Source organism: Setaria italica, chromosome IV (assembly GCF_000263155.2).
Source record: "Setaria italica strain Yugu1 chromosome IV, Setaria_italica_v2.0, whole genome shotgun sequence".
In the NCBI taxonomy this organism is placed as follows: Eukaryota; Viridiplantae; Streptophyta; class Magnoliopsida; order Poales; family Poaceae; genus Setaria; species Setaria italica.
In genome coordinates this window covers 10,076,571-10,099,159 of record NC_028453.1, presented here as the reverse complement: position 1 = coordinate 10,099,159, position 22,589 = coordinate 10,076,571, and the positions used below count along the sequence as shown (strand labels likewise).

Here is a 22,589-nt window from a genome sequence, read left to right as displayed (position 1 = left end):
TGTCCATGTTCTGACATTGTTTTGTGTCAGTTCTGCAAACGTTACAAACCAATTGCATTATATTCTATGTTTTTATTTATTTCATATTAGCACAAAGTTTAATACAGAATTAAGAAGGAAGATGTGTAAAGACTCATATTAATTTGATTCCTCGTTACAAGGCTGTATATATTGAATAGAACAAGAATTACATGGGTTACAAGTAAAATGAGCATACATTATTCTCAGGCTACCTATGTATTTTACAGAAAACGTAAGAAAATGTGAATCCACCATATTTTGTCTTCTTGTCTTGGTCGATCCTTCACTCATTTTCAGTAATCCTTGATGGCACAAAATTTTGATCCCATTTGAGGCAGCAGATCTATAAATCCAAAAGATATGCAAACAGATTAGAATCCGGGATCAAAAATTGTTTGTAGAATAACGTACGTAATAACAAAAGCTTCCAAATTAGGAATATATCAGGGCAATGATCTCTCTGGAAAAATGAAGAATCAAGGTAAAGAACAAGCCTAAAAATGGATTAGTACTCCCATACGGCTGTCAATGGTGAATTGGTGATGGTAGGTCTCGATCTACAAACCTTTGTCCCCTTGCGAGTTGCGACACACCGCGGCATGGTGACTAGCAGCAGGGCACCATCTTGCCGTGGGAACGGAGATGGCTCATCTTCTGACGGCTGCAGGGGGGCGGCAACCTACTCCGCCATGCATCTTGATGGGCGTCAGATTTGGCAAGGGTTGCAACATCAGGACCTGCAAAGAACCTTCAGAATAAGTTACGAATCCTATATTTGAGTTGGAACTGGATCACGAACATACCATGGAGCCACGATCTTGGATGAGGACGAGAGAAGAAGAGAAGGATCTGAGACGGCAAGGGTTATTGTGTAGGTTAATATGTACTCGGTCATCCAATCACGAATCACTGCGATGTGGCCGGTTACATGATCTGACGATCCTCGGTGGTATAATCACAACATGGGAGTGGGACCGATTCGAAAAAGCGCGGGACTAAAAATCAGGAAAAAGTAAGGACTGGCGGTTATAGCAAATATTCTGCATATGTTGCGCCAATGGTGGTTCTTAGACCCGTCGGCCATTCCGTAGCTTGCCGACTGTGCCAAGAAATCTATCGGTCACTTCTGTAGGTTGGCGACTGTGCCAAAAAAAAAACTATCAGGCACTTAAATCACCGTTAGCTGTATTTATGCATCTAGATATACAGCTAAAACGATTTACAATTTGGAACGGAGGGAGTAGATCTCACTCTCACCTCACCAAACCCCCTCGCTGATCTATCGAGACGAGACGCCTCCCGGGCGTGCATGTGTCACGAGCTCCCTAACGACCTCGACAGCGAACCAGGTTAACTGCGAGGCACTTGTTATTTGCTAAGCGGCGGCAGGCAGGGCAGCAGGACAACGATGAGATGGAAAACAACCGAGGAACTGTTTGGCGAAAGGGAAACGCTGGCTCTCCCTGCTCTGCCGCCTCGCCATCGCGCGCTGCTCCGGCCGGCAGCGACGCGGCGGTGGTGGTTGCGGTGGCGCCGTCGGGGCTCCGACACTCCTACTACTGTGTACCGCGCAGCATGCAGAGACGAATGCTGAAAAGGTTTGTTTCGTGATTTATTTTTATTTTTTTTTTGACTTGTCATCATCAATCGCAACGAGCCTGCATCGCAGGAGGGTTGGTAGGTGGGTTCGGTCGTTAATTTGTTTCCTTCACGGCGGTCACGTCGTCATTTACCTTTGATTGACTTTGTTCTTAGCCATAGTTCTGGGCTTGGAAAATGACCGCGCATATGCATGTCGTAACTTGCAAGATTCTGGCTAGTCTCCCATGCATGTTTTGGCCGCTTCTTTAATTCGTGGTCGTCGAGAGTAGTAGATATACTACTGACGGCAGGGAATACGTAGGCGGTGCGGATTAACGAACAAAGCTAGTAATCAACGTGAACTGATCGGCCGAGCACACGGACGAAAAGCACCATCATGCGGATACAATACAGCTAGCGGAAACAATCCAATTCCACACGTTTCCAATTCGTCTCGTGCGTGTTCTTCCCTCGCTCGCTTGCTTGACGCAGCCGCCCGTCCGTCCGTCATAATAAACAACACGAGACGACCGTGTAAGCAACAGCACGAGCAAAAAACGAGCCAACGAGCAGAGCAACAATACTGAGACGAAGAGTTTTTTTTTCCAAAAAAAAGAGCAAATCGAAAGCAGTATCAGGTATCATCATTTTGCTGCCTGGGTAATCAAGTTCAAACTGGAATAGAAAACGGGTACCGCAGCCGCTGAAAGCGTGTGTTGGTTGCCCGAAAACGCTAATGTGCGTGTGCTGCCAAATTAGTATCTGTACTGGGGCTAGTCGTACGTGTTTAGTGGCTGTGCCATTAACATAAGCTAGGCAGCGGTTGAGCCTGCAGGGGCCAAGAAGCTTCGGAAAGGGATTCCATTCCGTTCGCGGCACGACGCTTATCGCATTGGGCTGGGTTCGCTCGGTCGTACAACAAACATGGGGGGAGGAGGAACCCTGGACGCGGGCCTACCCTACCCACCTACTCGCACCAACCCAACGCATCATATCACCCGTCCAGAGGAGCCCGGCCGGCCGGTACATGCACGGCATCAAGCAGCAACATGCTCGGTAGCCTTCAGGCTTCAGGCGCCGGGCGAGGAAGCGAGCACCGAGCAGGAGGGGGAGAGGGGATCGCGCGCGCCGGGCGGCCGGAGCGCCGTCGCCATCCGGCACCGCGCGCGCGAGCGAGCGAGCGCGATCGTCCCGCGTCCTTGTCTGTACGCGCGGGTCCGGCCGGCCGGCCAGTAGCCTAGCCGAAGCCGCGCGAGAGCGCCCGCTCGCTTTGCCTTTGCGCGGTGGCCCGGCGGCTTGGTTAGTTTGACAAAAATATCTCCGCGCGTCGCGACTCGCGCCACTACCCTACTGCTGCCTGCTGCCTGCTGCCTAGCAGGGACCAAGTGGCACGCCCGTAATTATCTATTCTTTGTGCTGTACATAAAAAACGGCAGACTGTACCGTACGCGGTCACCAATAATGTTTACACTAGCGGGGAAAAGTACCAAAAGAGATCATGGAAATGACCGATACCTAAATTTTGTCAAAGGTTATATACTACGGGAAAAGTGCCAAAAGAGATCATGGAAATGACCGATAACTAAATTTTATCAAAGGTTTTCGGTTGGCACAATGCAAGTAGCACCTAATACTCTAAATTTAGTGTGCAATACATAAAAAGTTGCATATGGTTTAATTTACCACCACCGAAAAATGTAGTTAATTTGTTTGGGAATTGGTTAGAGCGATTAGTCTCACTTATGCATCTCTAAATTTGAGTAGGGCAAGTGATACACTATGAGCTATATGGTTGAGCAGGACAATATCAGCCAACACTATCATTTCTGCTCGGTACCATACATTAGATACACTTCTGAACTGAACGAGAACGTCTAGACAAAAATAAAGTTGGTTTGTCGCACTTTCAAAAACGACAGTCATGGAAATCTGTCAAGTTGAGTATTGTAATAATGAATGGTTTAGTGCACAGAGGTCGAAATAAAAACTTCCTATATATTTCAAAAAATCCAACGTGAAAAATCTAAAATGGTGGAGAAACGAGTAATAGAAATTCTGAACATAGTATTTCCTTTTTCCTTTTCCTGTTGCGATCAGCAGCATTGCCGAACATTCCGTACGTGGACCTGCTGGCTGCCCCCCACCCCCGCTCTATTCCTGGCTGCTCCAACTCCAACCCCAGCCGTTTGACGTCGCCTTTTTTCCCCCGGGAATAACAGCTTTTTATTCGGTCAATCGATCGATCACCCCCGTGGCCCATTCCCAAATCCCAGCCTTCCTTTCCTCCCGCCTTCCTCCCTCATCCATCACCACGGGTTACTCACGCTTCCCCTGACTCCCATAGACCATAGTCCCATGCCTTGTTTCCCCCTGCCATTTTTCTATTCCCGCGCCCCCACGGCCATGGACCCCCAACCGCCAAGTCACCTAACCTCTCCCCTCCCCTCCAACTCTAACGCGGCGGAGCTCGCTTACATATAAGGGCCGCGGCGCCCCCCGCAGACTGGACAGCCCACCACACTCCACTCTCTCCCCCCTCCCTCCCGCCCGCCCCCGATTCCCACCGCCGAACAACCGACGGGTGCCGCCGCTGCTACCTGCTACGAACGCGCACGTACCACCAACCTCGATCGACGGATAGATTGATCGATCCTACTGCCTACGTGCACTGCTCCGACGAGCCAGCGGTCTCGCCGTCCCGGTCGGGCACTGCAGCCGCCGGCCGGATCGGAGGCTGACCGACAGTGCATGCCAAGTTCTGCCGGGTGGGCACAGCAGTAACATTCTCGAGGCACGGAGATGAGGATCGCGAGGACCGGCCCCACGGCGGCGGGGCTGTGGCTCCGGCCGGGGCGGCTCGCGGAGGTTCTTCTCGCCGTGGTGGTCCTCTTCGCGTCGGCGGCGCTGTCCATGGCGAGCGGCGCCGAGTTGCCAGCGGCGGCTGCGGCCGGGCCGGCGTCGTCGTCGGTGCGGCACGACTACGAGGACGCGCTGCACAAGAGCCTGCTCTACTTCGAGGCGCAGCGGTCGGGGCGGCTGCCGCACGGCCAGCGCGTGGCGTGGCGCGACCACTCCGGGCTCACCGACGGCCTCGAGCAAGGAGTACGTTCAATTCTTTTGCTGCCTAGCTACTACACGCCGATCACGACGACGGTGTCTGACGGTGCTTGCTGGATCTCGATCGCTGTGTGGATGTGAGCAGGTGGATTTGGTGGGCGGGTACTACGACGCCGGCGACCACGTCAAGTTCGGCCTGCCCATGGCCTTCACCGTCACCATGCTCTCCTGGAGCCTCCTCGAGTACGGCGCCGACGTCGCCGACGCCGGCGAGCTCGCCCACGCGCTCGAGTCCATCAAGTGGGGCACCGACTACTTCATCAAGGCGCACACCAAGCCACACGAGCTCTGGGCAGAGGTACGTAACTAACTATTTTTACTACCGAACATAATAATCACTCCATTAACCAACTAATCCGTAGTTACCAAACTGGTCATTGCTAATAAACAATCAGGATAAAACTGGGGTCAGAGTCAGACCGATCGACCAACATGCATCTTGGTTGGCAAAGCAGAGAAAGAATTATAATAAAAATCCAAAGAAAAAAAAAGGAGTCGAGCGAGGGAACATTTGTTAGGTGGCGCTAGCTGCTAGCTGACAAGCTGCGGTTCGAGACGCGCAATCTCACACGCTCCTGTCGCTCCATCATTGCGCTTTCACATGGGGATTAGCTAGCAACTGTGTGTTCTTTTTTCCGATGGGTTTTCGGCGGCTCTGACCCTGACAATGCATCCAGGTGGGCGACGGCGACACGGACCACTACTGCTGGCAGCGGCCGGAGGACATGACGACGTCGCGGCAGGCCTACAAGGTCGACCGCGAGCGCCCCGGCTCCGACGTCGCCGGCGAGACCGCCGCCGCCATGGCCGCCGCCTCCATGGTCTTCCGGGACCACAACCCGCACTACGCCAGCCTCCTCCTGCACCACGCCCTCCAGGTAATTAACCACTGATGGTGATGACTATGACAGTAATTTTTTTATTAAAATAATTACCGCCGCTGCTAATGATGATCTCGATTGGTTACCGCGCGCGTCATGCCCAGCTAGCTCCCTGATTGGCTCAGAACTGACCAGAGCTAGCTAGGTGTGGAATCTGACGTCGCGCCGCTGGCCGGCCGGTCGGAGCCGCACGATTTTCTCCTTCTCCTCCTGCCCTCGTTCACACGCGTGCCGTGTCGCCCCGCGCCGCCCGGTACCGGCGCACGTGCCGGCTTGTCAACGGGTCAAGGGGGTGTTTTGAAAATTCGAACCCCTATACGTACGAAAACCTCCTGTCGGTCCAGAGAGGCCGCCATGTGGGCCCCCACGGGGGGTGAGATTTCCTGAACGAACGAGAGGCAGGCAGGAAGCACGTAGCATGTTGCTATCAGGGTTAGGTGACGAGAGAGAGATAGAGAACCCATTAGCAAGGGGCGCTTAACGTAACCACCACATTCCGTCACGTTGTCGTCGATGTCGTTACAACGATGCAGCGATGATGATGGATGATCATCGATCGATGGATCGGTCGATCATGGCGTACAGGGCAGGGCAGGCAGATCGAGCTAGCTAGGCCAGAGGAAGGAATATTAGTTATTTGGGGTTGGTGTTGGTTGGATTATTAGTGCTCGTGTGAACAGCGATTAGTACTGATCGTCCCCCCCAGCTCAGCTCTCATCATGGATCATGCTAATAAGTTGCTAACCTGGTGTACGGTGTACTTTTTTTTTTTGCAGCTGTTCGAGTTCGCCGACACGTACCGTGGCAAGTACGACAGCAGCATCGCGGAGGTGAAGAGCTACTACGCCTCCGTCAGCGGGTACCACGACGAGCTCCTCTGGGCGGCGCTCTGGCTCCACCGCGCCACCGGCCGCGCCGAGTTCCTCGACTACGTCGTCGACAACGCCCACGACTTCGGCGGCACCGGATGGGCCATCACCGAGTTCAGCTGGGACGTCAAGTACGCTGGCGTCCAGATCCTCGCTGCCAGGGTACGTCTAGAGATCATCGGTTGTAACTTTTCAAGTGCAAGATAAGTGATCGATGTCTAACGGAAGCATTATTGCTCGATGTTCCAGCTGCTACTGAATGGGGAGCACTCGCCGCGGCACAGGGAGACGCTGGAGAGGTACAGGGCCAAGGCGGAGCACTACGTGTGCGCGTGCATGGGCCGGAACGCGGCCGGCGGCGCGGAAGCCAACGTGGAGCGGAGCCCCGGCGGGATGCTGTACGTGCGGCAGTGGAACAACATGCAGTACGTGACCAGCGCGGCGTTCCTGCTGTCCGCCTACTCGGGCTACCTCTCCTCCTCGTCCTCCGGCGGAGAGTCCGTGGCGTCGTGCGCGGGCGGCGGCACGGCGAGCGCCGGCGAGGTGTTCGCGGCGGCGCGGTCGCAGGTGGACTACGTGCTGGGGAGCAACCCGCGCGGGATGAGCTACCTGGTCGGGTACGGCGCCCGGTTCCCCGCCCGGGTGCACCACCGCGCCGCCTCCATCGTGCCCTACAAGCACAGCAAGGAGTTCATCGGCTGCGCGCAGGGGTTCGACGACTGGTTCGTCCGCAAGGGCGCCAACCCCAACGTCGTCGTCGGCGCCATCGTCGGCGGGCCCGACCGCCGCGACCGCTTCCGGGATCACCGGGAGAACTACATGCAGACGGAGGCCTGCACCTACAACACGGCGCCCATGGTCGGCATGTTCGCCATGCTCAACAGGCTGGCCCGGGCCGAATCGGCGGCGGCCGCGGCGGTGCAACCGCAGCAGCAGCCGGCGAGCAGTAGTCCTGCCGCGGACCGAAGTGTAAATAGATAGGGATACAGAGGGGGGCTTGTACAATTTTTCCCCTATTCTTTTGTTCATTCTTTCTCTCTACTAGAGGTGGAGCCAAAGTGAAGGCGCTCTTCACAGGAAAATTATTTGTATACGAGGAAAAAAAAAGAGATAGGAGGAGGGGTTTGGCAAAACAAATGTAAATTCCCTCCCCGTAAATATCAGAGGAAAAAAAGAATAACGTGTTAGTTAATTGAAATTCCAGTGGGTATGGGCTCACTTTGCCTCTCAAATCATTTCAGCTCGTGCACGCAATGATCGTAGAATCTGGTAAAGGGCAGCTAACAACTTCAGCACAGCGCAGCTCCAGCACTCTAATATTCTTCAGGGTACTAAAAAATATTTTTCCCTAAAAAAAAGCAATGTAATGCCCTGCAGAGTACTGAATATATATCATGGCGAAATGCCTGAAGTGCGTTGCGCTTTTTTTACTCTGACGATGCAAAGGAGAGCTCTTTAGTCGAGCTGCAAAAGTCCGCAGGAGAATGGCGTGTTCGGTGTAATGAAAGTGGCCGTCCTTGGACCAGAGTCTATGACGAGCATTTCACTTTTTTTATTTCAACCCTCCCTTTGTCTCTACTTAAATGGAGATCTCCATGCCCCTCCGTATGGAAAAGGATAATGCCATGCGATTCAGGAAAAGACAAACACCGACAGCCGATCAAGTGGCCGTGGGCATTTTTTTTTCCTCCCCGGGCCTAGTCCAGCAGAGTTTCAGCATGCTGCGTGAGCCGTCAAAATGGCGAGGAGATAAACAAATTGTTGTCATGTTGTCCCACTGCTGTTCGGACAAAATAGCTCTCCAACTTGAGGATCTCACCAAAGCAGCTTTTCACCCAGGAGAACCACAGTGCCACTTCGCCTGCCAAGCCTCAAATCTCGATATCCATCCAATTGCACACTGTATTTTAGGTGTGCCAGTACGGTAGATGCGTCGCATGGTAGATCGTGTGCGCTGCCAGTGATGTGTTACTGACGTGATGACGTCGGTACGCCTTAATTATAAATTAGTCTACTCCCTTTTATTTCAAATTATAAATTAGTTTAACTTTATTCTGAGTTAAAATTATTCAGGTTTTGCAAAATAAATATATCAAGATTTTCAGCATCAAGCTAAAATACTATTAAAATAAATTTCATGGTTTATCTAGTATAACTAGTTTGACATTTGTAGATATTTGTGTATTTTTCTATAAATTTGATCAAAACTAAGGCCCCATTTGGGAGGACTTATTTCAACTTTGGCTTCACCTGTTTTGCGCAAAACAAGATACTGTAGCGTGAAGCAAGTTTGGTAAGTCAAGACTTAAATGAACTAGAAGTCAGGTGAAGCCACTATTTTTAGCTTTATTGGTGAAGCCATATTGGAAGAAGCCCTCCCAAATGAGCCCTTAAAAAAGCTTGACTTGAAACAAAACTAAATTCATTTATAATTTAAAACGAAGTATAATACATGCCACCTATACTAATCAGCGCAAGAGCCACCAACAGCAGCAACCAATTCCAACCTTTCAAGAAAAAAGAAGCAACCAATTCAGATGAGTCACACAACGCTGCAAACCAGAAGAGAGAACATCAATCGAAAATTGAAATTGTTAACTGACATGGGTACAGCCATACAACATACTGCTAAGAGTTCATAACTCATCTGGGCCTTTCATAAATAATGCCATTTTCGTTTGTCCGCCTGCTAGCCCGGCCCAATTATCTGCCAGCGCCATGTGAGCCCAAACTATGCTGAGCCTAATAACCTCTGCGAGTCTCGAACAATGGCAACCAAAACGTGAAGCTGGCAACCTCTGCACGTGGCATCAACAATCCAGGATATGGTATCTGAATGAGAATCATGGTGCGCAAACAGGATAAAAAATGAAGTGAAACAACACATCAAATCATAGCCTGATAAACGCAAGCTAAGAACGATCGTCCCAGATCCACAAAATCCCAAAGGCAGGGACAACAGGACCATAAACAAGCAGGCGAGATCATTAAACAATAGAGACCATAGATTACCTATATATTTCTATAAACAACTCTAGAGTCCCAGCGACCTGTGAACACAATGTTCATGCAATCACCCGACTCCCACTACGTCGCAATCTCTAGCAACCGATACGGAATATGCTCCGCTCCTCCAATAACTGAAACTGATATGACAAACAGGGCGTGTGGCCAGGCAAGAATACAAGTTCATGGATACCAATCAGCATTAGTATCTTGGTGGCGCTGGTGGCAACCGGTTCGGCGTGCGTCGGCTGCCGGAGTTGGCACCTGCGCTCACATCCCCATTCTCATAGCGCCGGCTGCGACCATCAGCGCTTCTCGACCTTGATTCGCTGTTTGAGCTTGCAGCAGGAGGCCCGTTGGATGCAGAATCGAAGGCAGACCTCCAGTCCTCACCTGAGCGGCTGGGTGTTCGAGGGCTCTCTGCAAATGATAATTTGGGATGTGTTACTAAATGATCCACATCAGGTTGGGAGACCGTATTCTAAATTGCTATTTAATCAAAGTCTTGCATGTACAGCATGTGCCACAATATTGCCCAATGTATCAAATGATAAGCGGGCGATCATAGATCATAGACTATCCAAAGGATCTATTTGGTTTAGCAAAAATATGTCCTAATCACCAACTTTGGCCATAAGCATTATTTAACTAAATAAGGTTTTGAGTTACATTGATTTAGCTTGTCAAAGCTGATTTCTTAAACATTGGCTATAATACAGTTACAAGTCTAGTAAAACATCAGCACTACGGATAGGACAGAAGGTAGACTAATACCACCTTATTAAGTGATAATCCCGCTAATTTGCTATGTTTTGCCAGGAATCATGAGAAAATGTGTTACCTAGCATCAAAGTTACCACCTACCAGACAGTATATTATCTATAATTCTTATTAAGCACTGAATCATAGTTGCCAATAGTCGTTACAAAGATAGATGAGGAAGAAACTTAGGATATTGCGCCTGCTGTTGTTAGCTTACCAGCTTCAGAGGTGTCATTAGAATAAGAGGAAACAGATGCCCTGTTGTCATGGATACTGAGTTGACGAGTAAGTTTTGACAGGAGAGATGATTGTTTTTGGTACTTCTCCCTTCTGCGCTTAGCATTATGGTCTTCTTGGAGAAGCTCTTCAATCTTAGCATTGCTTTGCCCACTGGTAGAGAAATGAATGAAATTACCAAAACTATTCAAAATGTACTAAAAATAAGCATAAACCATACTGAATATATGGTAACCATCCTTCATTAGAAATAATGACCAAAGAGGGAAGAAACATCTCAATTACTGAGTTTTATTCAGTATGGAACCATGTCCACATAAAGGAATTAAAAAAAACATACAGTCTAGAATCCAGATAATAGGTCTAGGAGATAGTGTACTGCTTTGTTCAAGTGTATGTCAGCATTATTTCCTTGAATGGCATATTACCGAAATATTTGTTATTCTAAATGAAACGTTGGATTATGAAGCTATTTTGCATAAACATTCTGCTAAGTGCTGATCCCCGGATGATGACGAAATGGAAAATGTGCATACTACCTCAGGTCAAAGCTTGAATTTTTTTGCGTTAGCAATCGAGTACAACTCTGACCAGTATTAGAATAATATTTACTTTTAAAATTAAAATCATTTATGGGATGCGAAAGTACTTTTCAACAAAAAAAATATATCTATGCATGGCTCTTCTGCTTCAAAATTAAATATCTTATAACTGACAGTGAAAGTTTTAAAAGATTGACTAAGTATTTGGGACCAGAGGGAGTATTAATGTACAGAACATCAACCTTATTGAGCTGTATAGCTGGTTAAGCATGTCTTCCTTTGCTTTCTCCACTTGGCAAAGCACAATAGCCTAATAAGCAAATTAAAACAATAAAAAATTAGAAACAAATAACAAGGTCATATAGATTGATTAATGCTAGAATATGAACCTTTGGAACATTTGCTGCCAGACTATTCAAAACAGCCTCAACATAGCCACGAACTTCTTGAGACATCCATCTAAGTTCTTCTTCAGGATCAGCAGGTCTCCGTGCCATAGTATCCTTCGAAAAGTGTATCATCAGGTGTTAGTTTGTTTAAATGGTCAAGGGAACATGTATTGACCCTTACAAAGCATATTGACAAGGGAACCTCAATGCATGAGACAATCCTAATAAATGCAATCCAACCATGTATAATCTAAAACTTACCAAGGAGCCATCCGAATGGCTTTGCCTCATTGAACCACCCTCAGTATTTGGACCCTTGAAAGAACCCCCTTTGCTCTGAATAACAGCTTTGATCTTATTAACCCACTCAACCTTGTCAGACATGCTCTCAGCCTTTAACACAACAGCACTGTGAGCTGAAAAATTTAAAACCAACCAATTATGCATGCATATATTAAAAAAAGAACCATTAAGTAAATACTCCCTCCGTCCCAAATTAAGTCGTTTTGGGTCTTCTAGGTTCATACCTTTTACAAAGCATCTAACATAATATATATCTAGGTGCATAGCAAGCCCTATGAATCTAAAAAAGCCAAAACAACATAATTTGGGACGGAGGGAGTATCATGTTGTGACATTCAAAAGGGTGTCAACCTTTGAGGACTGTTTTGTAAGCAACCCTGTTAGTTATCTTAAACACAAGGCTTGGGGTTTTTTCTGGTCCATTTGCCTTTTTTGAATCCTTTGAACTTTTAGAAGGTTCTTCCTCCTCTACCTCCTCAAGGTTGCACTCCTGCAAAAGAATACAGCTTGCCACATTAGAAAGTTGATAAAGCAGACCATCTTACAATTTTTCTGGTTACATCAAGTCATGTTTTGCAAGGTCAGTATATCTTTCTACTAGGGCCCAGCCAACAGGGGGAAAAAATCGTTGAAGTGATAATGCAAAAATTATGTAACCATATACCAGCGTCACAGAGTAAATAACACAAAGTATAAATGAAAAGGTTATGCACACCTCAAGAGTGATGACACCACGAAAATGTCTCTCCTCCTGTTTCTTTGTGTACCCAAGCTGATATAGAAAAAAAAACATGCAGTGAATACAGCCACGCCCACAGATCAAACAAGTACCATGAAGTACAATAATCAACAACAAGCACTAAGGAAAAATCGAAAAAACAAAAGGACATCCTCATAACAGATCATTAATTCAAAAACAATTCAGGAGAACTGATTAACCTTTCCACTCTTCTCATTAAGGACGAACCACCTTTTGCTCCACCCATTAGTTTTTGCGCTTTTCTTTAAGAGGTAACCTGCAGAGGAAAAGAAAAACATGCTTATAGCTTTATTTGTTAAATCAGTCAAAATGTATCCACCACCATGAACATAAAGTCCATGTTAGATGCTGCCAAGTGGTTGAGGTAGTTCTTCAAGATAATTCTTGTGATGGTGTCCATGTCAATCCAATGGACAAATAGGTAGGGCCTCAAAAATATTAAATTTAGTAAGTGCATACCGCAAAGATGCAGCTGATTTGTGATGGGGAATATTAAATTTAGATCTTATATTTATTTTCTTGTTAGTACAATGTTGGCTTGCAAAAGCATAATATTTGATAATGTATTTCTGTGACCTAACTTAAGCATAGAAAGATTTTGAGTATCATACCTGCAGTAATTTCACCAGCAGGTCCAGCAACCTGCAAATTTGATCCTTCTTTTGTGTCTTTATCTTGCTGGCCAGATTTGTCTTTCATTGATTTTAAGCTTCCACCACCTTGCTCAGAGTCTGTTTGGGGACTGGAGGCCTATAATAAACAATTTATGTCAACCACCATAGCCAACATGTACTATAAGTCAACAAAGCCAATATGAAATATAGACCTCTAACAATCCAAAGATCTTATATTATTAAAAGATAGCATTTATAAAAAAAAAAGGTGTGCAACCCAGCATCATACCCTCTTCGACATTGACTGTTCAGCCTCTTGTGTTTTCTTAGAAGATCGATTTTTTAACTCATCCTCACGACGCTGCCTTTCCATTCTGCCAATTTCAGACAAAAAAAAAAAGGAAGGCCAAGGGTCAGTATTCAGCAATCTCATCATGAAACTAGGCATTGCTGGAGCTAAATAATGGACAGTTTAGTTTACAACAGAATTGCAATTCAGTACATTTAAACATAGAGAATATGTATGCTTGATAAATCATGGAAACTCCAACCAAGAGGAAAGGATAGCCACAACTCAAAACCTTTAGTTGTGTATTTCCTTCAGTATTCATGTGTGATGTGGTGACTGATACAGAAGCTGTCTGAAAGTGCAAATATGATGTGTACTACCTCAGCCCGAAGCCAATTCAATTTAACCAAAATCCAGTCATGTCAGGCTCATAGTGGTAAAGGAGGTGACAAGTGAAAGAACGTAATAATTCTGTCAAGTTACAAGCATAGAACATTGAACAATGAGAAAGAAACAATAATCAACAACTAGAGACAAATTACAACCATTTAATTACTGACCTTCTTTGAACTAAGCGGATGAAATGTTGAGGAGGAACAAAGGCACGCTCCATATCAACAAGTGCCACAACCATCTTCTTGGCATCATTTTTGAAGCTCTCCAATGCATTTGATGCTATTGCAACAACCTTGACCACCAAACAACAAAAGAGAGTTTACAACAAATGACCAAAAAGGTCAAAACACAACACCAACGATAAAAAAAAGAGAGGAAAACTACTCGATTGACAGAAAAGTGATACCTCACGCTTGAATGGAGGATACCTTCCAAGTCCTGGTGTGGCATTTGCGGAAGCATTGATTATGTCTAACAATACACGATGAACCTAATGTAATAAAAAATTAGTTTTCTGTGGAAGGAGGCAGATAGAAATATATAGTGTTAATTCACTATGTGTGTAACACAAAGAACTTCATAACCATATACAAAGACATGATGACAAAGACCATGCAAAACAGGGATGACATAAGTACCATGTGGGAAACACTCAGTACTCCATAGAACAAATCCTAACTGGACATGCAGAACTTCCTCTAGTAAATAGAAATAACATGCCTCTGCAGCTAGTAACTAATAGTTAAGTACCTAGTACATGAAATTCAACCTCAATTTCAAACTCGAACCAGGTAGACAAGCACAGACAAAAACAAGAAATAAATGTCAATCAATGAAATGAAGAATTAAAATTTAATTTACTGTTGGTTTTTATCATTGGGCCTAGAAGGGTGGCCATGGCAGTGCCATAGAGCACAATAAAATATTAGGGTGAGTATAATTGCAATGTATGTCGAAACATGTTGTGACCAGTAAAAAACCATAGCCATAACAAAAAAAAAGACAAATTATTTTCTTCACTGCTTGTCTTCTTAGGGGTAGGTAGAACAAAAGTTAGTATGTACGAAGCTAACACAAAGTAGTGATGGCTTCTTTTTTATTGATTGAGTGGGACGTACCTCTTCAACACATAATCGTGATGGCTCCTTAGCCATTTCCAGTACTATTTTTATTAAGGATCTCAATCCTTTCTCTGGAGATATCAAATATGGTTGATAACCATCGGCTTCCAAGACAATCTAGTGGATCAAGAGAAATCTGTTTAAGTAGCTAGCAGTCCACCAAAGCACATTGTAAAAGTTGAAACTGATCTTACCCTTTTGACATTGTTGAGATCAAAATGTCTGTCCAATGGTAGCTGTTTAATCCTATCTGGAAATTTGCCTTCAAAACTTGCAACAATTTTCCAACCAGATCCCTTTTACATGAAAAAACAGTATACTAACCTCATTATCAACTATTCATTTTAAGGAGGCATAATCAAATCTTTAGTGTAAGTTCATTACTAACCTCACCAGATGTTATATGAGCAAGAAATTTATCCTCGAATTCCCGGCACAGCTCCAAAGCAACCGCCCGGGTTCCTTCAGGACTTTGTACCATGGATTCTCCCAGTCTTGCTAGTTCATCTTGAACCATCTGAGATTTACCCTGAAGGCTGAAATTGTAGCACAAGCAAGCAGATGTAACTTTAGCACCAGATCATGCATACAGGTGAATTAACATCAGTTCAAGACCGAACTCATCTACCACGATACACCATCATGAACATCCAAGAGTTAGATAGCAGATGCAATGGTTACTGAAGAACAAGACATAATTCTTACCCACTTAATAGGTTGGGAAGCCGTACTTTCATTCTTTTGCGTATCTGCTTTGCAATGGTGTCAACCAAAGCAAGTCTACCTAGCTTATTCTGAGGAGCACCAGTCAAGATGCTTTTCAGAGTTTCAGCTTCAGCTCGCCAAGCTGTTTCCAGCGAGTTTTCAGACCCAACCGATTGCGCTGACGCAATTGCAACAGATTGTCCTATTAGAGCAACCCACTCAATGTCAGGAAGGTTTTTTGGGCCCTTGTTTGACAGTAGGGCCTGAACACAAGCTATAGTTTTTGCATCTCCATTTGCTTGATCAACTTTGCTTATAACACCAACAGTTCTTGTCCCTACAGTTACAATGAATGGAAATACACACTCAATACAATAAAATGGTGTTGGAAATACTGACAGTATTTTCAGACAAGAGACAGACCATCTGAATCGATATCCTTGGCCAGCCTCAGAGCTCGAGATGATGCAACATCAGCAGCTTGCATTGCAGGTATCACAACAAGCAGTATCGCATCATTGTGCCCAGCATACTCATTGATCTAATGTAAACAAAACAATCAGCAATTTGCTACAGATAGTAAGAAAGTTAGCGGCCTTAAAGAACTAGACGTGTGATCTCCCTAGAGTAGATGTGCATGAATAGTTCAGAAGCTACAAGGAAAATGAAATAAGCTACAGAGGAATGAAAGATATGTTCTAAAGGTCCACAATATAAAATATGTAGCATGTGCTTCATGATTAAATGATCTGATCAAAGTTCATTGCTGATATTACTGCATGACCAGTTATGTAGCGTGTACCATTCTACCTAACCTCTAAGCATTTATGTACAGGAAAAGTAGTTTAGAAGTAATTCAAATACCTACCACAGAATCATCAACAGCTCGCTGGTCTATCCCAGGTAAATCAATCAGCTTTAATGGGGGAGCTGAAGATAAACAAGGAAGTAATGTGAGGGATTTATAAAGCAGCACAACAAAATAAAAGGTAAACTAAACAAACCAGAATTATAACAGAAATTATGAATAGGGTTCACCAAGATATCAAACATAGATAAGAAATGGACTACTCGCAAACAATTCTCCTGTTAATTTGTTTCCACAGCACAGTGTGCAAACAGAACATACAGTGCCACAAACATAAATACCTTAGCCCAAAGTTGTTTCATCATTTTTTTCCATTACCACAAGTACAATACAATCATCACAGCACGTACTGAACACAATGTTCTGTATAATGCTACTGAAGCGAATGGGGAAACAGTTAAAGGTTTGTCAAAACGATTATACTACTCGCAACCGCAGACAGACCTGTACTCGTCCGCAGCTTGAGGTAAATCTCATCACCGCGGCCCCTCCCTGATCCACCAGATGCCCCCTTGCTGAGTCTGTCCTGAAGGGAATGCCGGAGGGCACCTGCAGCACAACAGAACGAAACAGGAAATGTCAGGTTCAAGATCAGGTGTAGTCCCAAGCTCACAAAACTTGTCAATTGATGCAGAAAGCATAGCCGCGAGATCCAACTCACTTGCCGTAACCTGCTGCGACTTGCTGTCGATCTGGAGCACGATGGACTTGCTGCTGAGCCCCGGCTCCCTCTGCAGGTCCACCACTATCGGCGCCCGCGTTGCCCCGTTCTCCCCTGTCGGCTGCACGGCACACCACCACCAGCACCACCCAAATCCAGTAAAAAAAACTCAGATACCACAAAGAGCGAAGAGGAGGGGAGAGGGAGCTGAGCTGCTAGGCTAGGAGCTCACCAGGACCGGGTGACCGATGAGGCTGTTCAGCACGGCCGACTTGCCTGCTCCCTGCACGAGCAGACGGATCGGAAAACAGATCAGATCGGAGCACACGAGCAGCCGGAGCAGATCGCGAGGGGTTTCGGAGGAGGCGCGGGGCCGTGGCGGCGGCAGCGGCTGATACTTACGACGTTGCCGAGGGCGACGGCGTTGAGGAAGGTGGTGGGGCGGCGCGGCGCGGCCTCGTCGGAGGGGTCGTCGTCGGCGAGGAGCGATGCCGCCTGGCGCATCGACTCGGAGAGCTCCGACAGCTCCTCTATGGCCTCCATGGTCGGCGGTCTCTCGGGCGGCGTCGGCGGCCGGGGCAGATCTCGAGGGATCAGGAGCTGCGGGCCTGCGGCGGCGGAGACCGAGCCCTGAGCTGCCCTGGCCTGACGTGGATTTGAAACCTACACGGGGACGGGATGGGACTCGGGAGAGACGTGGGGGTGGTGGATTTGGGCGAGGGACAGAGACAGAGAGAGATGTGGGAACGGAGGACGGGAACAGCAGCAGCGGAGCCGTTTGCTTGCTTGGCTGCGAAGGTGCACAACTTTTCGGAGAGCGGTGGGGCTGCGAAGGTTGGGCTTGGGCCCCTGCCTCGGCCCTCAAAGCAATTCGAAATATTTTGGGGACTGGGCCGTCTGGCATGGGCTCGCAGAGCAGTATTTGCCGAGTTATAGTTAAGGCGGGTTTGAATCTTGGGTAAAGTTTAGCGCTTATCACATTGAATGTTCGGATGCTAATTAGAAGCAATAAATATAATTTAATTATAAAACTAATTGCAGCCTCGAGCTCATTCGCGAGACGAATCTATTAAGCCTAATTAATACATCATTAGCAAATGATTACTGTAGCACCACATGTCAAATTATGGATTAATTAGACTTAACAGATTCGTCTCACAAATTAGCCTCCATCTGTGCCATTAGTTTTATAATTAGCTTATATTTAATACTCCTAATTAGTATCAACATCCGATGTGATAGGGGCTAGTTTAGCTCCTAGGAAACAAGCACCCCCTTAATTACTCTCTCCGGTGCTAGTTACGGACGTTCAGACAAACTTTTGAACCGCCGCTATTTCTTTTCTCCGATCGAGAACTTCAAGTATTCCCAACCGGACTGACTGTATATCACTTGAGGTATAAATATCAATAATTAGCATATAATATACTTGCCTATGTGACATGCCAATGCGGTCATGTCTCTCCGGTCTCCACCCTTCACGACCAATATGGAGCTCTCTGTCCTTAACGCTAAACCCTAAGATGCTATTTGGTTCGGTGCTTTTGCCCCATTAACAGCTCACATCGATATCAGGTCATGTTACAACATGTTTGGTTCGGTTATAATGTACTCATTCCACCCAAAAAAAATGCAATGCTGGCTATGTATAGATACACAACTAGAATTACATTTGCTATGTACAGATACACAACCAGAATTACATTTTTTCAGGACAGAGGGAGTAATCAGTAGCAACGGTGTCTAATACAAACGTGTGCAATGCCGATACCTCCCACCTTCGAGAGTTATCTGATTATGTTGATTAAGCAACCCCCCCCCACACACACACCACGGACTCTATCTTTCCCTGCTCGGTGAATTTCGCGTTGCTAGTTGCGAGGTGACATGACTGCTACCATCCACGTGCCGTATCTGATTCTCCAACCCCAAGATACCAGGGACGTGCTCCGTCCTCTCGAATGGAGGCTAGCCATGAGGTGCGCAACGCCCAGCGAGGGACGGAGCTAGCCTGAAGCTGATGTTCATGGAGATGGCGTCAGCTATGACAAGCACGGCAAGGACATCGCCGTTGCCACCATTCACGTCGGCAAAGATATCATCTCCTTCAACTTTCGTCCCCGCCTGTAGCCATGCTATGGAACAAATTCGTCTTTTGTTGTCCTTTGTCTCTCGCCTTTTGGGCATTTCATCAAACATGTCGCCTGTTCTGCGGCGAACAACGTCCAAGCCTAGAGTGAATAGTGATCAGATGAAGCTGTAGATCAATCTTAGCATGCTGAGGTCAAGATAGTATTTGATGGATGCTAAGACAGATAGTCAAGGTCGTCTTCCACCAATGATCTCCTCTCTGTCAGATCGTCATTTCTTTTGGTGGTGCTTATTACTAGCAGTAGCAGCTTTTCCCTAACCAAAACGCAATGAAGAAAATGAAAATCTTTACCAAGGTAGCCAAGCAAATGACGTTTTTCATTACATGGTAACAAATAATGCCGGGAACTGATTTCGTCACTGTTACCGGTTCTTAGCCTGAACCAAACACCAACCCAAGAGAGAGTAAGAGAGAGTGTGATCAGGATGTTCAGAGACGATAAAGTGGGTCGTAATGGCATTTTTATCTATTTGTGTTGGTTGTCATGTGGGGTTAATATCGATATAAATGATGAAATGGAATTTTTGGGTGACATGTAGGCAAATCAACTAGTAGATACAGAAGTTTTGAATCTTCAGTGATCCGGATCTATAGATTAATATGTCAGGAACCTAGGTCGCACCCTTGAACAAGTTTAGAGGCCATTCGTGTATTTTTACTCTTTGAGTTTTCATATCTTATGTTCAAAATTATAGGGCTTAAGGAAATGCACGGTTGATGGACATATTAACCAGCCATATGTGTGATATGTTGCGTAATTTGATTGAATGGATTGGGTAAGTGATGAACTAGTCTAATCATAATCTCGAAATGCATTGTCTCTCAAACCATAACTTTCTTTTCGATTTCGTCGAACCACCACATTGTTTAGAATAAATGCAACAAAATAAGATCTAATATTAGTGTATTCTGATGTATATAATTTTAAAAATGAACATTTGGAAAGTATAATTTTACTCTCTCCATTTCAAATTGTAGGTTATTTTGACTTCTCTAGATACATGACTTTTACTATGTACCTAGATATACATCATGTCTAGATGCATACAAATATCTATGCATTTAGAAAAGCCAAAGCGAACTGCAATTTGAAATGGAGGGAGTAATTGTTTCGAATATACATGTTCCATATTTGGAGACATTGTTTAAACACTTCCATAATGCCGAATTAGATTTCATAGATAACTTAATCAACTTTTAGAAAATCTAAAATACATATAAATGTAAAAATCGTAATCCAACAAGCAAGATTAGTCACCCGTCAAAAACAAGCAAGATTAGTCATGGATATTAGAAAAAAAATGAAAATGAAAAACAAACTAAAAAGAAAAAAAATGGCACCTATATGCTGTAGCACATTAACGGTGGGCTGCACTAACTGGCTCAAGTGAGCTCTTGGACTATGCGAGGTGTTAGCAATTATCTTTTTACGAGATGCATAGTAGGTTCTATATTTTCCTTCGCACGAGACAATTTTGCGATTGATGCAAAGGTGACGCAAACAGCCATGATGGCATAAAGTGATGATCCGAGTACACCATATAGGACATGCACCGCTTGTGATGGCTAGGGCATTTAGAGGAATCATTTGAGAAAACTTCAAATGCGTCAAAACATTGCATTCCTTTGACAAATCCTATGAACCATGATATCCCTTATAATTAATTATATACAACTACTTGTTTCATTTTTTAACAACTATTGTTTGAATACTATATTTAATTATGTTGAATTCTATTCCATCGTTTTCAAATAAGTTGTTGAAGTAGTTGTTCCAAAATTTTAATTTTTGTTTTAACAATGTTGAATGCAGTGTTTCAAAATATTTAACGCAAAATATCATAAAAGTAACGAGTTAATCAAAAGGAGTCAAAAGAAAAATAAAAGATAAATGAAAATGGGGAATAGAAGGAAACTAGCCCGCTATGCTCACACTGTTGAACTCACCCACGCTAGTGTGACTTGGGCATCTCTCGTAGTCTCGTGTTTGGCTGCTATATTTGGTTGTTCAATAATGAAAGTGAAAATTGATTTCAAATATCGTGACTAGTGACTAAATGGTAGTGATACCTGCCAAGATATGACACGCATAACTGATGTTGCACCGGATAGGTCACCATATTTTCTTATATTTGAATTTGCACCTTGTTACAAATTTGCAAATCAGGATTTCATTTTTCCATTTTGGTCATAAGAAATAAAATAGAACTTTCGTTAACTTTGCATAGCTTTGAGAGCAATACCATATGAATACATACAACACAAATTCAAGAATATAACTTTGCGAGCATATGAGTACATATCGTTGTATTGAAAAATTTGAAACATAACATAGTTATCTATTAATGACTTTATTAGAAGGTGGGTGTATTTCTAAGGTATCACGCACAAAGAAAAGTTCCAGAGCATCCACAACACTTTGATAGTTTTGGTCTATGTTTCGAACTTAAAGGGTATTTTGATTTCCAGATTTCACCAAGGATCTTGTTTCAAGCTAAAGCTCTCTTTACTCTGCTCACCCACATAGTCCTAATCGATTAACCTTCATAGGAACTACAACACATATACTGATAACCAAGTTGACTTATGGACCCTTACATGCAGAGCAGTAAAAAATGGAAGTGTTACAAAGCTATTGTCGGTAATAATTGACTTATGTGCATTATCTAGCCAATAAGTTCTATCCATATCCCTACCAATCCCAAGAAAAATAGATGATAATAATAAGACTATAAAAGTTAAACACAAATTCACAGATTGTATTTCCAATCCATTAGGACCATATTATTGAGTATATTTTTCGATAGACCTAGGTGATATGATGAAATGAAGAAAACACTTAAGGCCAGATTTTGATATTTAAGATTCATTTAAGGTTTTCTTGAAAGCTTAAAGACAGGTCTTATAGTGGACACGTCAACCTCAATACCTACTTTTTATTAATTGATGTGATAGTGGTTGGGAAATCAATATTAGATAACAAAAGCAACTCCAACAGGCTATCCATTTTTGGCTCTCCATTTGACTTTCTAGTCAAGTTGGCAAAAAGATTCCTTTTCATATTGAGTTGCTCATTCCAACAGACTATCTATTTTCCACTCCCAGTACCTAGGTTCTCTTTAAAAATCTATACCCTCCATCCACTCCAACAGCCTCTTCATTCGGCACTACAATAGACTCTCTATTTTACTCTCTCCATTTTATACGTGGAACCCGCATTTGGCAAGCTAAACTAGCTTGCCAAGTTTGGAGAGTGTGGGGGAGCATTTGACACCAAGTTTGGAGAGTATGGGGGAGCATTTGGCAAGCGGATGG

At 44.9% G+C, this 22,589-nt stretch overlaps 2 protein-coding genes across 2 annotated transcripts; one reads left to right on the top strand and one right to left on the bottom strand.

Moving 5' to 3' along the window:
• The first annotated feature begins 4,079 nt into the window (after positions 1–4,079).
• Positions 4,080–7,701, top strand: LOC101765141 (endoglucanase 16). The gene is made up of 5 exons (XM_004965073.2): positions 4,080–4,704; positions 4,805–5,017; positions 5,397–5,597; positions 6,377–6,631; positions 6,719–7,701. Exons 1-5 carry the CDS (start codon positions 4,402–4,404, stop codon positions 7,448–7,450), a joined length of 1,704 nt encoding a protein of 567 aa, XP_004965130.1. The 5' UTR covers positions 4,080–4,401; the 3' UTR covers positions 7,451–7,701.
• Positions 7,702–9,331: 1,630 nt separating this feature from the next.
• Positions 9,332–17,862, bottom strand: LOC101764728 (dynamin-2A). The gene is made up of 22 exons (XM_004965072.2): positions 17,525–17,862; positions 17,355–17,405; positions 17,123–17,243; positions 16,906–17,010; positions 16,462–16,523; positions 16,017–16,134; positions 15,594–15,930; positions 15,277–15,424; positions 15,083–15,184; positions 14,886–15,005; positions 14,174–14,257; positions 13,932–14,059; positions 13,372–13,456; positions 13,080–13,218; positions 12,648–12,724; positions 12,424–12,480; positions 12,060–12,198; positions 11,667–11,821; positions 11,406–11,519; positions 11,259–11,326; positions 10,455–10,627; positions 9,332–9,895 (listed from the first exon to the last, which is right to left on the bottom strand). Exons 1-22 carry the CDS (start codon positions 17,663–17,665, stop codon positions 9,678–9,680), a joined length of 2,742 nt encoding a protein of 913 aa, XP_004965129.1. The 5' UTR covers positions 17,666–17,862; the 3' UTR covers positions 9,332–9,677.
• Positions 17,863–22,589: the final 4,727 nt, after the last annotated feature.

What these genes read in the sequence shown, in the direction of transcription:
- LOC101765141 (XM_004965073.2), top strand. Translation starts at nt 4,402, where the DNA reads ATGAGGATCGCGAGGACCGGCCCCACGGCGGCGGGGCTGTGGCTCCGG. An exon ending in CCGACGGCCTCGAGCAAGGA is followed by an intron (nt 4,705 to 4,804) that starts GTACGTTCAATT and finishes GGATGTGAGCAG; the next exon opens with GTGGATTTGGTGGGCGGGTA. An exon ending in TCCAGATCCTCGCTGCCAGG is followed by an intron (nt 6,632 to 6,718) that starts GTACGTCTAGAG and finishes TCGATGTTCCAG; the next exon opens with CTGCTACTGAATGGGGAGCA.
- LOC101764728 (XM_004965072.2), bottom strand. Translation starts at nt 17,665, where the DNA reads ATGGAGGCCATAGAGGAGCTGTCGGAGCTCTCCGAGTCGATGCGCCAG. An exon ending in CAAGCTGCGGACGAGTACAG is followed by an intron (nt 16,524 to 16,905) that starts GTCTGTCTGCGG and finishes GTTTATCTTCAG; the next exon opens with CTCCCCCATTAAAGCTGATT. An exon ending in CTTCCCAACCTATTAAGTGG is followed by an intron (nt 15,425 to 15,593) that starts GTAAGAATTATG and finishes CTACAATTTCAG; the next exon opens with CCTTCAGGGTAAATCTCAGA.